Source organism: Rhinopithecus roxellana, chromosome 13 (assembly GCF_007565055.1).
Source record: "Rhinopithecus roxellana isolate Shanxi Qingling chromosome 13, ASM756505v1, whole genome shotgun sequence".
Lineage (NCBI taxonomy): Eukaryota > Metazoa > Chordata > Mammalia > Primates > Cercopithecidae > Rhinopithecus > Rhinopithecus roxellana.
Genome location: NC_044561.1, coordinates 132,822,835 through 132,840,668, shown reverse-complemented (window position 1 = coordinate 132,840,668; position 17,834 = coordinate 132,822,835). Strand labels below are relative to the sequence as shown.

General features: G+C 56.0%; 1 protein-coding gene across 5 annotated transcripts in view; it reads left to right on the top strand.

Annotated features, from left to right (window-relative positions):
- TRPM2 (transient receptor potential cation channel subfamily M member 2) overlaps positions 1-17,834 on the top strand; it is a 95,211-nt gene that overhangs the window by 21,163 nt on the left and 56,214 nt on the right. For all 5 annotated transcript variants that reach the window (XR_004052653.1, XM_030914674.1, XM_030914673.1 and 2 more), the window contains 6 exons: positions 1,703-1,871; positions 4,013-4,193; positions 7,291-7,457; positions 12,380-12,560; positions 14,121-14,182; positions 15,368-15,568. Coding sequence is in view for 4 of the 5 variants with exons in the window: in XM_030914674.1 (XP_030770534.1) it covers positions 1,703-1,871; positions 4,013-4,193; positions 7,291-7,457; positions 12,380-12,560; positions 14,121-14,182; positions 15,368-15,568 (961 nt within the window). In the remaining variant the exon portion in view is untranslated. The remainder of the gene's footprint in view (positions 1-1,702; positions 1,872-4,012; positions 4,194-7,290; positions 7,458-12,379; positions 12,561-14,120; positions 14,183-15,367; positions 15,569-17,834) is intronic.

Genomic DNA, 17,834 nt, shown 5'->3' with positions numbered 1-17,834 from the left:
ATAATATAGCTTATTGCAATCTACTGATGTTGACATTTTACCAGTTTGAGTGAAGTATAGAAACATCTCCTTTTACATCTGTGTCCCCTTCTTAATCTATAATTGCTTGAAATATTTCTTCTACATGTATTGAAAACCATGTCAGATAGTGTTATAATTTTTGCTTCAGCCATCAGAAATCAGTTAGGAAATTCAAGAGGTTACTCTTTTTGTTATTCTTTCTTCCTTTCCGATATTCCAAAATTCCTTCTTTTCTTGTTGCCTTTCTGTTTAGAGAACGTCCTTTAGCCATTCTTTTAGGGTGTGTCTGTTGGTGACAAATTCCCTAGCCTTCCTTCAGTTAAGAAGGTCCCAACTTCCTGTCATTTCTGAGGTGTTTTTTTTTTTTTTTTTTGAGAAGGAGTCTCCCACTGTTGCCCAGGCTGGAGTGCAGTGGTCCGATCTTGGCTCACCGCAACCTCTACCAACTGGGTTCAATCGATTCTCCTGCCTCAGCCTCCCGAGTGGCTGGGATTACAGGTGGCCGCCACCATGCCCAGCTAAGGTTTTGGATTTTGGTAGAGACAGGGTTTCACCATGTTGGCCATGTTGGTCTCGAACTCCTCACCTCGTGATGCACTCGCCTCGGCTTCCCAAAGGGCTGGGATTATAGGTGTGAGCCACTGCACCTGGTCGCTTCTAAGAGTTTTTGTTTGTTTTTAGTTTTCGGAAGTTCAACTGTTATGTGTCTTGGCATGTATCTCTTTGGGTTTATCCTGTCTGCTGTTCACTCAGATTGTGGCGTGTGTAGGTTTATGTCTTTTTTTTTGTCAAATATGGGAAATTTTGACCATAACTTCTTTACATACATTTTCAGGATCACTGTTTTTTTCTTTTCCTTCGGGAACTCTGAACAGGAGTGTGTGATCTTTTGTTACAGTGCCGCAGGCCCCAGAGGTTCTGTTTACTTTGTTGTTGTTTGTTTGTTTTCTCTCTGTTCTTACTGGGCAATTTCTACTGTTCCGTCTTCCTGCTTCTGGCTTCTTTCCTCTGTCTCCTCCATCCTGCTGTTGGGTCCATCCATTGAGTTTTTATTTCAGTTACTGCATTTTTCAGTTCTAAAATTTGCATTTGGTATATCTTCTCTTTCTTTACTGGAAATGTATGTTTTTTCATTTGTTTTGAGCATGTTCATGATTGCTTGTTGAAGCATTTCTAAGGTGGCTGCTTTAAAATCATTTTCAGATAACTCTAACATCTGTGTCATCTTGGTGTTGGTGGCTGTTAGCTGTCTTTTCTCATCCTGGTTGAGATTTTCCTGGCTCTTGGTACAACTAATGATGTTTGATTGAAACCTTGATAGTTTAGATTTTGTGTTAAGAGACTCAAGATCTTGAGTTTTAGCTGGTCCCCTTGACATGTCTATGGTGAAGGAAGGAGTCCTCCCCTGTCAATGCCCCATGAAGGGTGAAGTCAAAGCCCCCTGCAGCCTCCACTGATCCACTGACACTTCCTGGGGAGGCTTCTTGTTACTGCTGAGGGTGAGAAGAGTTCCAGCCCACCAATAGGCCTCTGCTGCCTCCCCCATGGCTGGAAGGGGCAGGTGCCTTGTTTTTGCTGGGTGGGGAAAGGTTGCAGCTTTCCACCAGACCTCCTCCGATGCCTCCACAGGGAGCAGGAAGGGCACCGCACTCCCTGGGTGACTGGTGCTGTGTCTTTGCAGGAAGGTGGTGTGTCAGTGTGGCTACACGCGTGAGCAGCACCTGGAGGAGGCTACCAAGCCCGACACCTTCCAGGGCACACAGTGGGACCCAAAGAAACATGTCCAGGAGATGCCAACAGATGCCTTCGGTGACATCGTCTTCACAGGCCTGAGCCAGGAGGTGAAGAAGGTTGGTTTCCATCACTCTTGCTCTGAATTGTGGGCGGAGCTACATGGCCCCACAGTGACACGTGGTGGTTGGCATTTCCTGGGGCAAGAGCAGGAGGCTGGCAAAGATCCAGGCTGCACAGCAAAGGAGGAGGTGGGGAGGCGCTCTGCAAGGCAAGCAAGAGATGCATCCCACTCTCGGAGTGCTTGGTCATCTGCAAAGCAGTGTGGGGCACAGTGAGCTTTCTAGGAGGGTGCAAGCCGGGAGTGGTGAGTGAATTCTGGCTGGGTGGCCCTGGGTAGCATTTGTCAGGGCCTGGGGGCGAGTAGGGAGGAAAGAGAGGGGTGCAGGACACAGACACACTCAGGGTGTGCTTGGGGAATGGCAGGAAGGGTGTGGAGAGGGAGGGAAAAGCAGGAGGAAGGGGCCCAGGATGGCAGGGAGGCCATATGGCAAGTCTGGAAGCAAAGGTGAGAGTCCTTGCGAGGAGGCTGGGCCAGGCACAGCACGATCCAGGCTGAGCCTGGCCTGCAGGAGAGCACTGTGAGGGTGCAGACTGCTGGAGGGAGGCCCAGGCGCAGGGCTGGGTTCTCTCATGCACAACTTCACTGTGGTCCCTGGAGGACCAGCCATCTCTGACCAATTCTCAGGCCCCATCCCAGGCCTGTGGAGTCAGAGACTCGGCCCCTTGTGTGTTGACCAGCCTTCTGGAGGGTTCTGAGACAGCGATTGGATGCCACTGTCCTGGGAGGGGGTGGCACTAATCTCTGTGCTGGGGTCTGGAGCCCTGAATCTGGTACCTGCCGAGTGTGACCTGTCCACTCGATTGTGTGATGATGTCATGAGGTGACCAAAGGGGTTGGGTGGGGCAGGTCTCGGAGATGGGGTCTTGCGGCCCCAGGCTTCCTGGCTGGCCCAGCCCCTGAGCCACCCTGTGTCACCATCACATGTGGGTGTTCTCCAGGCCCCTGGGCCCCTCGGTCTCTGTGGTTATGGGAACAGTCCCGTTGTTGGGTTTCAGATGAGGGATTGAGGTATGGGCAGACCCCACCCGTTGCCCAAGGCCATGGTGGCAGTGCCAGTGGTGGGTTTGAGTCCAGCTGCGTCTGAGCCTGGAGTTCTGGCTGCACCCTCCCCTATCCCCCGGCTTCTCCCAGCCCTGCAACTCCCGACAGGGGCAGGTAGTGTAAGGGAAAAACGCCTGTGGCCTGACAGTGAGTGACAGCTGGGACACAGACCCCGTGGTGCGGCAGGTCTGCCTCGAAGCCCGGGAGCATCCACCATGCAGGCCACAGCCCTGCTCCTCCCAGGGAGACCAGCACCTCCAGATGCCTGGTGGACCTGGTGGGGCCCATGTTCTGATGGTGACAGGCACCATGGTTGTGGGTTAACTGGACCTTCTTTAGTGACAATGCTACCACGTTTGTTTTAAGGGCACCTCATGGCATTTCTGGATTTCACCCATCACCTTTGTGTCTCTGGTGGGCCAATCCCGGTGGGGGTTGCAGTCCTGGCTGGGTCTCTTCAGACACGGCCCACCTAGCGGAACAGGGAAAGTCCACTGTGTACTTGTGAGGGTCTCCTGGAGCATGAGGGGCCAGAGTGACGACAGAGCCTGGGAGAACCATGTTCAGACGGGAGGCACAGGAAGCTGGGTCCCCTGAATCCCTAGGATGGGCCAGGGCACAGGGGTCACAGAGCAGAGGGGACAGGAAAGGGGACAGGAGAGGGGACAGTGCTGAGCGCACAAGGACAGGAGGGCAGAGACCCCAGTGCAGGAGATGATTAGACCCTGGGAAGGCGGGGCCCAGGCGCTAGGGCGGGAATTGGAGTCTGTGCTGGTGCATGTCTGAGAGGCGCTCCCAAAATTGAGAGGAAGAGGAAAAAGTGGGTGCTGTGGGGGCAGGAGGGCCGGGGGAGGTTTGCTGAGGGCGGGTCTGGTCCCCAAGGGATGGCCTGTTGCTCCCGGCTTGGGCCTCTCTGCCTCCCTCTTCTCTCATGATTCGTGCCTTGCCCACACGGGGACCCCTTTACTGGGTCTGAGCTGGAAAGGTGTGTGGTGTCTGCCGCCCACTGGGGCCTCTCCGTGTGGCCTGTGTGGGTCAGTGCTGTCCCTGCCCACTGATACACGGGTTCTCTCCGCTGTCTTCCCTGTCCCGCAGTATGTTAGAGTCTCCCAGGACACGCCCTCCAGCACGATCTACCACCTCATGACCCAGCACTGGGGTCTGGACGTCCCCAACCTCCTGATCTCAGTGACCGGGGGGGCCAAGAACTTCAACATGAAGCCGCGGCTGAAGAGCATTTTCCGCAGAGGCCTGGTCAAGGTGGCTCAGACCACAGGTAACTTGGAGGCTAGAGGGACACGAGGCCCCGGCGGGTGGGTGGGGTGGGCTGTGGAGGCTGTGCCGGGGCAGTCAGGGCCATCAGGACCCAAAACGTCCCTGGAAGCCACCGAGGCCGTGCCCCAGCCCGAGTCGGACCCGTGCACCCCTCACCTGGGCACAGCTGCTCCCTGACGCCCGGCGCTGCCCCTGGCTTGCCCGTGGGCTGGAGATGGCTCAGTGTGTGGCCCCGCTGGTGCCCAGGGCCAAGCAGAGATGAAAACCTCAGTGGCCTGGGAGCCTCGGTGGTCTGGGTGCACGGCTGGGGCCAGCGTTGTGGGACAGTTGTAGGGGGCCAGCAAGAGTTCCCGGTCATCACATTTTCCATTATCACTTTTTTCCATCAGCATCAGGCAAGGAGCATTATTATTTCCATCTTTTCACTTGAGACAACTGCCTGGTTGGAGTCAAATCACCTCCCAAATTTGCATCACCATTGAGAGTCAGGCAGGGACCCAGTCCTGGTGGATGGTGTGAGATCCCAGGGGCCGTGACCTGGTGCCCCGCCCTACCCTGATTCCATTGGGGAGGGGACCCCAAGTCCTTGAGGCTCCCCGGGCCTCTCTGGAGGGGACTGGGTGAATAGTGAGGCCCTGAGGTGATTACTTGGCAATGTTGGGTCCAGATGGGCCTGGAGTCACCCCGCTTTTCCTGGGGTATGGTCTTTGCCTCCAAGTGGAGTCGTAACTGAGCCTGACTTGGCCTGCGTGGCTCACAGAGTCCTCGGTTTCATTTTCTGCCTGGTGACCGTGAGGCATGGCTGCATCTTTTGACCTGTGAGCCCCACAGCCCTGCTTGTAAAATGACCAGACCTTTTCTCAGTCTGGTCACGTGGGACTAGGTTTAATGCAGGTCACTGTCCCACAAGCGCTTTCTGATGCTTTGCCCTCTCAAATAATGCCACGGGTTTCTTCAGGGTTCACCTGCTCCGGGTCTTGATGTTGCATTTTTTTTAGCTTTTTTTTTTTTTTTTTTTTTTTGAGACGGAGTCTCACTCTGTCACCCAAGCTGGAGTGTACTGGCCAGATCTCAGCTCACTGCAAGCTCTGCCTCCCGGGTTCACACCATTCTCCTGCCTCAGCCTCCCGAGTAGCTGGGACTACAGGCGCCTGCCACCTCGCCCGGCTAGTTTTTTGTATTTTTTAGTAGAGACGGGGTTTCACCGTGTTAGCCAGGATGGTCTCGATCTCCTGACCTTGTGATCCGCCCGCCTCGGCCTCCCAAAGTGCTGGGATTACAGGCTTGAGCCACCGCGCCCAGCCTTTTTTTAGCTTTCAATATCAGTGACCTTGCAGTCTGCGTCCTGGCCCAAAGCTAGTACCAGCTTTTCAACTGTTATCTCCATCTCCATCATCTCCATCTCCATCATCTCCATCTCCATCATCTCCATCTCCATCATCTCCATCTCCATCATCTCCATCTCCATCTCCATCTCCGTCTCCATCTCCATCCATTTATTTTTGAGACAGGGTCTTGCTCTGTTCCCCAGGCTGGAGTGCAGCAGCATGATTTCAGCTTACTGTAGCCTAGACCTCTTGGGCTCAGGTGGTCCTCCTGCCCCTGCCTCCCGAGTTGCTGGGACTAGAGGCATATGCCACCATGCCAGGCTAATTTTTGTAGAGACAAGGTCTGTGTTGTCCAGGCTGATCTTGAACTCCTGGGCTCAAGCAATCTTCTTGCCTTGACCTCCCAAAGTGCTGGGATAACAGGCATGAGCCACCGTGCCTGGCCGATTGGCTGTTTTTTTTTTTTTTTGGAGATGGAGTCTTGCGTCTTGCTCCGTCGCCCAGGCTGGAGTGCACTGGTGGTGACGCAATCTCAGCTCACTGCAACCTCTGCCTCCTGAGCTCAAGCAATTCTCCTGCCTCAGCCTCCTAAGGAGCTGGGACTGCAGGCGCGTGCTACCACGCCCAGCTAATTTTTGCCTTTTTAGTAGAGACGGGGTTTCACCATGTTGGTCAGGCTGGTCTCAAACTCCTGACCTCAGGTGATCTGCCCACCTTGGCCTCCTGAAGTGCTGGGATTACAGACATGAGCCACTGCGCCTGGCCCAGTTGTTGTTTTTATGGTGACACTGTGACCCAGCCTTTGGTATGGCAGCATTGCACCAGGGACAAATCCCAAAAACGAACCAATGTGACTTTCGCTGGTGCCTCAAGGGGAGGCTGTGGGGCAGCAACCGTGGCCTCACCTGTGCTTCTCACCCCACGGCAGGCCAGGCGAGCAGGCACCTGGGGACCTCCTGCTCTCAGGCAAAGCTACCACCAGCTCACGACACTGGGTCAGACCAGATATGGGATGGGAGGTGTGTTTCTTTTTTGTTTTGAGACGGAGTCTCACTCTTATTGCCCAGGCTGGAGTGCAGTGGCGCAATCTTGGCTCACTGCAACCTCTGCCTCCTGGGTTCAAGTGATTCTCCTGCCTCAGCCTTCCGAGTGGCTGGGATTACAGGCATGTGCCACCACACTGGGCTAATTTTGTATTTTTAGTAGAGATGGGGTTTCTCCATGTTGGTCAGGCTGGTCTCGAACTCCCAACCTCAGATGATCTGACTGCCACGGCCTCCCAAAGTGTTGGGATTACAGGTGTGAGCCACCGTGCCCGGCCGGAGGTGTGTTTCTTACAGGGTTGGCTGCAAACCTCTGGCAGCAGGCGGTGGGTGGGAAGTGGAGGGAGTCCTTCCTAGGGACCAGGCTGAGTGATGTGAGCAAGGATGCACTCTGCCGCACCTGGGTCCTGAAAGCTGGGAGGAAGAAGGAAAGCAAAATAGAAGAATGCAGAGAGTGTGCTGAGAGTGGGGATCCTGAGTCTGGGGCCAGAGGAGGTGGCAGGGACCAGGGAGAGGGGTGGGGCCTGCTCCTGTTCCCACCCTGCCTGAGGGCCGTGGGAACCTCAGTTCCTTACACCTGATGCTGGTTTAAAAGCCCCTGAGCGAGGGGCTCTGTGTTGATGGGGGGCTGGGCATCGCTGAGCCTAGAGGGGCTCAGGCGTCAGGCTCCGGGGTATCAGGGAGCCCCTCAGTACTGCGGGGCCTGCCCACCGTGCTTCTTCCCCAGGGGCCTGGATCATCACGGGGGGGTCCCACGCCGGCGTCATGAAGCAGGTGGGCGAGGCGGTGCGGGACTTCAGCCTGAGCAGCAGCTACAAGGAAGGTGAGGTCATCACCATCGGAGTCGCCACCTGGGGCACCGTCCACCGCCGGGAGGGCCTGATCCATCCCACGGTGAGCGTGGCCCCCTAGGGAGGGGAGCCTAGGACCAGGGGTGTGGGTGACGTGTGACCGGGCGCTGTAGGGGGCAGGCGGAGTGTGCAGGGGCCGGGGTGTGCGTGACGTCTGATGGAGCGCTGTAGGGAGCAGGTGGGGTGTGCAGGGACGGCGGGCGCGCTCAGGAGATCGGGCGCAGCTCCTGGCCCCGTCCCTGACCCAGGTGACCTGGATGAATGGCTAACTTGGCTGGACTCTGGTATCTCCCTCAAGGTTGTAAGAAGGATCCACATGAGAGTCACTGGCTATGAGGGCTCCGCTAACAGCAGAGGGAGGGAGCGTGGCCAGCGGGCAGCTGGGCAGGGCTGAGCCAGGGCGATCTGACCCCGAACCGGAGCTTTTAGCGCTTTGAGTCCCTGCACTCAGAGGTCTCCTGCATCTGGGAATCCCACTGTACTGCGGTCCCCAGCAGCCAGGATCCACCCCCAGCTTCCCTGTCAAGGTTGAGGATGGAGCACTCCTGCCTCTGGTTAACTGGCTGCAGGAGAAGCAGTTGCTTTAATCCAGAGCCTTGAGTTGGGACAGATAATAAGTCATTCAACCAGATTTTCCAAGGACACACTGACTCTGGCATAATGCGTGTGTGCCCCTGAATCCGCGTGGTCAGGAAAGCCCATAAACACTGGCCTGTGACTCACTGAGCAGGTTCCCTCGTCACCCCGAGGGGTGATTTACTCCTCTGGCAACATCACAGACACTGTGTGTCCATTCCCGGGGGTTGGGGGGGCGGGGGACACTCCCAGATGCCCACGAGGGCCCAGCAAGCCCTGGCCAGCCACAGCCCGGCCTTCACCTCCCAGCAAGCACTGGCCAGCCGCAGCCCAGCCTTCACCTCCCAGCAAGCCCTAGCCAGCCACAGCCCGGCCTTCACCTCCCAGCAAGCACTGGCCAGCCGCAGCCCGGCCTTCACCTTCCTTTTGCGTCAGAATCATGAATGTGTCTGGTGGGGTCTGACTGGACTGGCTGTTTGGCTTTGCTTGCTCTTTTTATGAATTGAAAAACAAGCCAGGAGCGGCTGGGTGATGTCCCAGGTCACTCCTTACTTTCCTTCCCATGCTGAGTTCACACGACTTCCCGTGACACCACCGTTGCTGGCATTGTTGGAGGAATGGGACTGTGGCTGCTTCCGCTTAGCTGCACTCCCTCTCTGTGGACGGCGGAGGGTGTGTCCCAGCCCTGCTGCCACCCTGCCTTGGATCTGTCTCCGGGGGCTGCTGTAACCCAGGCTCACAAACCTGGTGGCTTAAAGCAGCAGAAACTTAGTCTATCAGATCTGGAATCCGTGTCGCTTGGCCATCATCCAGCCGTCGATGTCAGCGGGGCCACCTCCCTCCGGGGCCTGGGGAAGAGTATTCCTGCTGCCTCCAGCGTCTGGGTGCTGATGGGCATCCTCTGGCTGGTGGCTGCTTCCCTCCAGTCTCTGCCTCTGAGTCCCGTGGCCGCCTCTGTGTGCCTGTGTGAAATCTCCCCATGTCTCCCATAAGAACACTTGTGATGGTGTTGAGGTCCCACTGGGGTCATCTAGGGTGATGCCTTCATATCAAGATCTTTAACTGACATCTGCAAAGATGCTTTTCCAAACAGGGAAATGAGGAGCAGCACTTACCGGGTCCATGGCCGTGATTCAGCCAACTGCGGTCCTCCCTCTGGCCTCAGACTCCTGTCCACTCCACATGCAAAATATGTTCACCCCATTGCCAGATCCTGGCCAGGTGTGGGGGCTCATGCCTGTCATCCCAGCACTTTGGGAGGCTGACGTGGGCGGATCACTTGAGGACGAGAGTTCAAGACCAGCTTGGCCAACGTGGTGAAACCCTGTCTTTACTAAAAATACAAAAATTAGTTGGGCATAGGGGCAGGCACCTGTAATCCCAGCTGAGGCAGGAGAATTGCTTGAACCCAGGAGCTGGAGGTTGCAGTGAGCCAAGATCATGCCACTGCACTCCAGCTGGGCTGACAGAGCAAGACTCTGTCCAAACCAAACCAAACCAAATGATCCCCTCCAACTACCAACCCGTTACAGCAGAAACTCCAAGATCAAAATCTCATGTAAATATCATGAGCTCGGCCGGGCACGGTGGCTCACACCTGTCATCCCAGCACTTTGGGAGGCCAAGGCGGGCAGATCACCTGAGGACAGGAGCTTGAGACCAGCCAGGCCAACATGGAGACACCCCGTCTCAACAAAAAATTAGCCAGGCATGGTGGTGGGCGCCTGTAATCCCAGCTACTGGGAGGCCAAGGCAGGAGAATCGCTTGAACCCGAGAGGTGGAGGTGGCAGCGAGATTGTGCCACTGCACTCCAGCCTGGGTGACAGAGCGAGACACCATCTCAAGCAAAACAAAACAAAAAACAAAAATATCAGCTCAAAAGTCCCAAATGTCATCATTTAAGTCAGAGATGCTGAAGACTCTGAGTCTGATCAATCCTGGAGCAGATTTTCTCTTCATGTGTGCACCTGTGAGAGGAGCCAACAAGTCCCCTGTCTCCAAAATACAAGGGAAGAGCAGGGAAGGGCAGGTATAGCATCATAGCTGTAGACACTCTCATTCCCAAAGGGGGAACACGGGAGGAACGAAGGCATCACCAGCCCCAGGCAATTCCAAAACCCAGCAGGGGGAGCGCACTAGGTGGTAAGACCGGGGAGACCCCTCTGTGGCTTGGGCAGCCCCCCCACCCAGCTCCGTGTCCATAGCTCTGCCTTCAGGACAATCCTTTTCTCGGAAGGTTATAGGTTACTTCCTGCTTGAAGATTTTAAGGAGTCTGACGACCTTTCATTTTATCCCACCTCTGTCCCTTTCAGTCCAAATTTGCAATGTTGTTGTTGGTGTAACATCTGTGAAAACCTTGTGTGCCTCCTTTGAACGCCATAGGAATTTCTGCCAGTAGACCAAAAGGGCTCTGCTGACCTTTCCTGTGATACCGTCTCCACTCCTGTCTTCTGAGATGGTTGAGTGAATTGCAGTCTCCTTGCCTAGTCTCTTCGTCACTAGCAGGGAATCGTGCAGACACACCTTTGGCCCTCTCTCTCTCTTTTTTTTTTTTTTTTTTGGAGACAGAGTCTTACTCTGTTGCCCAGGCTGGAGTGCAGTGGCACCATCTCAGCTCACTGCAACCTCTGCCTCCTGGGTTCAAGCGATTCTCCTGCTTCAGCCTCCCGAGTAGCTGGGACTACAGGCACCCGCCACCATGCCCAGCTAATTTTTGTTTTTTTACTAGAGACAGGATTTCACTATGTTGGCCAGGCTGATCTTGAACTCCTGACCTTGTGATCTGCCTGCCTCAGCCCTCTAAAGTGCTGGGATTCCAGGTGTGAGCCACCATGCCTGGCCCATGTATGTATTTTCTAAGGCAGCGGTCACCAACTTTTTGACACCAGGGACTGGTTTCATGGAAGATGATTTTTGCACAGTTGGGGGCGGGGTGGTGAGTGGTTGGTTTGGGGATGATTCAAGCACGTTATGTTTATTGTGCACTTTATTTCTATTATCACATTGTGATATGTAATGAAGTAATCGTACAACTCACCATCATGTAGGATCAGTGGGAGTCCTGAGCTTGTTTTCCTGCAGCTAGACGGTCCCATCATCTGGGGGTCATGGGGGACAGTGACAGGTCATCAGGCATTAGATTTTCAGAGGGACATGCCACCTAGGTCCCTCACACGCACAGTTCACAGTAAGGTTAGTATTCCCATGAAAATCTAGTGCCGCAGATCTGACAGGAGGTGGAGCTCGGGCAGTCACACACACGATAGGGAGCGGCTGTAAAGAGGGATGAAGCTTCGCTTCGCACACCTCCTGCTGTGCGCAGCCCAGCTCCTCACAGGCCACAGACCATTACCAGTCCATGGCCCGGGGGTGGGGACCCCTGCTCTAAGGTAACAAAACCCTCCCTGCCCTGCTCCTCACTTCCTTCGGAGCCCTTACTGCAAGTTGCTTTTTTTTTTTTTCTGAGACAGGGTCTTACTGTTGCCCAGGCTGGGGTGCATTGGTGCGATCCTCAGCCTGAGGTCCTTGGACTCAAGTGATCTTCCCACCTCAGCCTCCCAAGTAGCTGGGACTACAGGTGCGCACCACCATGCCCGGCTAATTTTTCTTATTTTTGTAGACATGAGATCTGCCATGTTGTCCAGGCTGGTCTCGAACTCTGGGGCTCAGGTGATCCTCCCGCCTCGGCCTCCCAAAGTGCTGGGATTAGAGGTGTAAGCCACCGTGCCCATCTCCGCAAGGCTTTTAACACCGCGTTCCCACCAATAGTCTCTTCAAGGACATTGAGACGTTTTCTATTCATGGTGCTTCAAAATCCTGCCATCTTCTGCCCATTGCCAGTTTCAGTGCCACTTCCACATTTTTAGGTGTTTGTTACAGAGCAGCACCCCACTTCCTCACCCCAGACCTGTATCTGTTTCCTGTATCTGCTGCTGTAACAAATGGCCACAAGCCTGAAACGGCAGCACTGTGGTCTCTCATGTGTCTGTAGGACAGAACTCTGAAGTCAGGGTCACACCCCTCCTGAGGCCTGGGAGGAGGGTCTGTTTCCCTGCCTTCTCCACTCCTGGGGGCTCCGGCTTTCTCCACTTGTGGCTGTGTCGCTCGTCCCTGCCTCTGTGGTCCCGCATCCTCCTCTCCTACGTGTGTCTCCCGCCACCTCTCTCCTATAACGACACCTGTGATGGTATTTTGGGCCCACTCAGATCATCCAGGTTCATCTTCTCATGTTTCGATCACATCTGCAAAGTCACTTTCTCCAAGAAGGCCACATCCACAGATTCCAGGGACGGGGACCTGGTCTCTCTGAGGGCCGGTGTTCAGCCTGCTCACGTTAGAGAGGCAGAGCTTTCCAGAAGCTGTGTCTGACGCTTTCTGGCCATTCCAGGGCAGCTTCCCTGCTGAGTACATACTGGATGAGGACGGCCAAGGGAACCTGACCTGCCTAGACAGCAACCACTCTCACTTCATCCTCGTGGACGACGGGACCCACGGCCAGTATGGGGTGGAGATTCCTCTGAGGACCAGGCTGGAGAAGTTCATATCGGAGCAGACCAAGGAAAGAGGAGGTAGGGGAGCTTGCTTTTGAGGGTGCTTGGGCAGAGAGCACAGTGGGCTTGTCAGTGTCGAGTATAGCTGGTCAAGGACATTCAACAGGTATGGCACTCAGCAGAGAGCACGGTGGGCTGGTCAGAGTGTCAGGTACAGCTGGTCATGACCAGGATGTTTGTGGCACTCAGCAGAGAGCACGGTGGGCCGGTCAGAGCGTCAGGTACAGCTGGTCATGACCAGGACGTTCCTGGCGCTCGGCAGACAGCACAGGGGGCTGGTCAGAGTGTCAGGTACAGCTGGTCACAACCAGGATGTTGGCGGCGCTTGGAGCATCCTCAGAACACACCTGGGTTTCTATCCCATGTCTCTTTATACTTTGTTCCAGGAGGATCATCTTCTCTTGCCCGTTTCAGCCAGTGGGAGGGCGGTCGGGGGGGCTGGCAGCTCACAGCCTGTGTGCCCGCAGGTAATAGGCCAGCCTACTTTTTTTTTTTTTTTTTTTTTTTTTTTGAGACAGGGTCTGGTGCGCAGTGGTGTGATCTCAGCTCACTGTAGCCTCGAACTTCTGGGCTCAAGGGATCCTCCCACCACCTTCCCAAAGTGCTGGGATTACAAAACTTGAACCACTGTGCCTGGCCCTACAATTATTTTAAACCGTGATCATGGTCTGGTCTCAGGTTCAGAAATCAGAATGTACGATAGTCAAAACTTAGGATTTGACACCTTTTTCCTCATAGGTGGGATGGGATGGGTTTGAGGACGTCGGGAGGTCAAGTGCGGGGTTTTGCATGTCACTCGAGGAGGGCTCAAAGAGGAGATGGTGAATGGGAAGTGTCTGGCCTGTGCCCGGGTGGGCTGGGTCCCTTGCAAGCTTCCTTGTGCAGCAGACTCCCCTGGAGGGCTCCTCACCAGTGCGTGGGCCCTGGCCCCAGGGTCCGACTCAGCAGCTCCAGGTGGGCTGAGAACTTGCATTAGGAGCACGTTCCCTGGTGGGGGTGATGTTGAGGTTCAGGGACCCCGCTTTGAGAACCCTGCTTGACTAGGACACCCAGGGTGGGATGTGTGGGTGAGTGTGTGAAGACAATGGGCCCATGGGGTCTCATAGACAGAGTTTGCTGCCTGGAGAAAAGGGTTGCTAAGTCCTTCTCAGGCTCCCCTGCTGTTGGGCTGGATGAAGTTCAGGGTGGGGCCGGGCAGATGGACAAAGGATGGACATGTCGTGTCCTGCTCCCACCTACACGTGACAGGTTATGCCCACCTGCTTGGGGCGTCAGCTCTGATTGTCTCTCCCTCCCTCCTTCCCTCCCTCCCAAGAAAGCAAGGGGGAGTGGATGGGATGCAAGCGAGTGGGGGAGGTGTGGGCGGCAGGGGGCTCTGGAGTCTCTCATCGATGTGGAACAGGCAGGTCCCCTGGTAATGTGGAGCTTTGACCTTCAACTCAGCACTGGCAAGAGGCCTCTCAGCAGGTGCTTCAGTGTGTGGTTAGGCTGGAGCCGGCAGGGGGCAGGGGAGAGTGCCTCAGTGCAGGGTCTTGCCCCCTACCTCTGTCTCCTCACTTGGCTCTGTGCTTTTTCTAGGTGTGGCCATCAAGATCCCCATCGTGTGTGTGGTGCTGGAGGGCGGCCCGGGCACGTTGCAGGTGAGCATGGCTGGGTGGGAGGGGGTTTGTGTGGGCCCGTCCCGCTGCAGGCAGATGACTGTCTGAAAGTGCTTGTCTCAGCACTCGAGACTGTTGGCAAGAGAGAGCCGTGAGCTTGCCCACCAGGAGACGAGAAAGAGCATCTATCCTGTGACAGGGCTGCTTCCGGATGGGCAGAGGACGGGTCGGAGGACGGTGCCTGGGGGAGGAAGCTGGGCTTGGCTGTGACCAGGCCATTGACTGGCGTGGAAGGAAAGGATGGGTTCCCAGGGCCTGGAGCGAGTGGGGAGCCTCTGCTCCCGGGACCTGCTGGGGAGGCTGGGGAGTTTCTGCCCCCAAGATTCCTCCAGGAAGCATTTTTCAAAGTACAGGGCCACGGTCCCCATCCCAGATCTGTGGTGCCACCAGATCTGGTGACTGCAGATTTGGCATGCGGCTTGAATGTGCTGCTCTGCTGGCCTTCCTTCATGACCCGCATCCTAACCGCTTTGTGGCGTGCAAGGTGCGAGGCGAGCCTGCGGATCTGGACCAAGAGTGTGGGCTTTTGTGAAGGATGGAATCATAGGCAGTGTCCCATTTATGTTTCATGATGGCAGGAGGTCAAAACAGAGCCTTGGGGGCTTAAGGCTGGACAGGAATCCATAGAGTACTGGGTCCTCACTCCCTACGCATGCCAAGTACCCTTCATGGCTCTCCTGCTGGGGCGGCTACACCCGCCTCCTTACCCCAGGCAGATGCTCATACACATGGCAGGGTCCCTCCTGCCAGATGGCTTTGTGGCCAGTCCCTTCCCGAAGTCCAGCACCCGCTGGAGCCCAGGGGTCCTCCTCATTGCCCTGCTCTTACTGTGGGCTTTTATGAGGTTGGTAACTCCAGGTCCATGCAGCGTCCCCTTTGCTGCGAGGTCCTCACGTCTGCAGATCCATAGGCAAAAATGCTGAGAGCCTTTGATTCTGCTGGTGCTGAGGCTTGAGAGGCGCCAGGTGTGCAGCCCCCAGTGTGTTGGGGCAGCTCCCTCTTCCCCCAGAGCAGGGGATGCCACCAAAGTGATAAGTGCTTTCAATGGATCTTGGAGTAGTGTTAGCCAGCCCTTCCCTTAGCTGGCCTTGGAGAATTCTCCATTCAGAAAGCATTGGAGCGAGGCAAGGACCCGGTCCCAGGCTCACGCCCCTGCCTGCCTTGCAGACCATCTACAACGCCACCACCAACGGCACTCCTTGTGTGGTCGTGGAGGGCTCGGGCCGTGTGGCCGATGTCATTGCCCAGGTGGCCAACCTGCCTGTCTCGGACATCACCGTCTCCCTGATCCAGCAGAAACTGAGCGTGTTCTTCCAGGAGATGTTTGAGACCTTCACGGAAAGCAGGATTGTCGAGTGGACCAAAAAGGTGAGGCTGACGGGCACGATGGTCACCGGCATGTGGCTGCTTCACAGAGACACTGTCAGCCTGGTGGGCAGGACCAGGACTCACACACCGATGCGGAGAACCCACTGGGTCTGAGCGGGTGCCAGAGCAATTTGCAGAGGGCAGGGCGCAGGTGGCAAACCTCCTGGCTGGGTTCTGGAGGTCAGATCCCGTGACAGCACTTGAACAGAGGGTGTGAACCTCACCGGCAGCACACCAGGGCGGGCTAGGAACACTGCCAGCCTCAGTGGTGCTGTGAAAAGAGTCTGCTGGATTGGAGGGGTGGGAGGCAGGCGCTGGGAAGGCCTCAGCCAAGTTGGGCAGCGGGGCAGCTGCTGAGTAATGGCTGTGGGTCGCAGGGTCAGTCCAGCTCTTAGCCTCATGGGTGAGTTAATGGAGGCAGGTAGAGTGGCCTCAGGAGGGCCATTGCTTCAGTCCAGGGGTAGATTTTGGGTGGCCCCTGCCATGACCCCAGCCTCCAGAGGGGGTCAGTTGTGAAGGGCTGTGGTTGGTCAGCCCTGACCACCTCACAAAGCCCTTGACCAGGGGGGCGGGCTCCAGTGGAGAGTCCCTACCCTCCCTGTAACTGCTGGTTCCAGGGTCACCTGACTCAGTTCCTGGAGGATTCTTTGCAGGGGCTGGCACTGGGGCCTTTTCATCCTCTGTTTCCCAGCAAGCCGGGGCCGGCAGAGCCCTCTGTCTGTGCCGTTCCTGCAGAGCCTGGACATCCCCAGGTTCTGAGTGGCTGACATGCACTTTCCACGGCTCCCACTGTGTTTAATTTGGGCTCTGTGGGCAGTGGTGACCCCTAGCTGCAGGCCACAGGGACACGTGTATTTGGCCAGGTTGGGCCTATGGAGAATGGATTAAAAACGAGCACCCTCAGGAACCACGGGTATCGGAAGGGCCGGGTGAGGTCTTGGCCCTGTTGGCTCATCTAGAAGCAGCTTTTGTGGCTGGTGATTTGTGGGCGGCACAGTGACTTTGTTTTCTTCTGTGGTTTGTGATGGTCTCAGAGTGACCTCGTTCTGCACGGATGTCTTCTGAGAGCGTTTTTGCCCGGCAGGAGAATAACATGATGTAGCCGCAAGCGTCAGATCAGTTTGTGAAAACATCACGGTCCGGCTGTGAGCGGCCGCTCAGCTCCCGATGTCAGGGCGGCTTTCCTTCCTTCCCGGTGCCACTGGGACTTGTCAGGCGGGCCCTGGAGCCCTTTCTCTGCTGGTTGATAAATTATTCAGGCAATTTTCAGAACTGAGTTTAATCAGCTGTTGTTGAAAGGTGCTTATTTTTAATGCACTCTCCATAGCCAAGCCAAGGCCCTGAAAGTGGTGCTTTCACACGGAGCCGTCAGGCCTCAGCAGGGGCTCGGCATTCACTGAGGCTCCTGCTCAGTGGGGAGGGGCCGAGCCACACAGCTGGGGTCAGTGTGCTCCCTTAACATGCCTTCTCGGAGCGTCCGTCTACACTCTGGAGGAGTTGCAGACCCAACCTGGAGTGCTGCTGCTGGTGGGCGGCCCCGTCAGAGGGGCCCTGGGGCCTCCCTGCAAGGTCTCACAGCTGTGGCCAGGAAGAAGTTGTCCACCCTTGCTCAGCCTCGCCTTTCTCATCTATCAAGCAGGGGTACTGAGTGCTCCACTCAGAGGAGGAAACGAGGCCCTGGTGTCCGTATGGGCTCAGATGCTGGGAGCTGCTTTACCTTATGAGGACAGGGTGGGCTGAAGGCTGGGAGACTTTTATGGGCTCAGATGCTGGGAGCTGCTTTACTGTATGAGGACAGGGTGGGCTGAAAACCCGGAGACCTTTGGCTGCTGGATGACGGTGGAGTTCACCAGGGAGTCCAGGATGTGTTTCGGAGTTGTCACGAAAGCTGGACCCCGAGGGATGGGGCACCGTTGGGGTCTTAGGCATGGAGGTGGAGTGTGAGGAGCCCTCCAGGTGAGGGCAGAGTCTGTGTGAAAGCAATGAGGCCAGGTGGGGGATGAGGAGAGAAGCAGTGGAGGCCAGGTGTGGCCAGTCTAGGGAGCAGTGGGAGCCATGGGAAGATGTGTTTGTGGAGTTGCCTGCCCTGGACACAGGGGGAAGGTGCTTCAAGGAGGAATAACTGTAGCAGACATACCTGCTAGGGACACCAGGATGGATGGATGGATGGATGGATGAATAGTGGGTAGGTGGTAGATAGATGGATGGATGATGGTGGGTGTGTGGATGGATGGATGGATGGTAGGTGGGTGGGTGGGCATGTGGA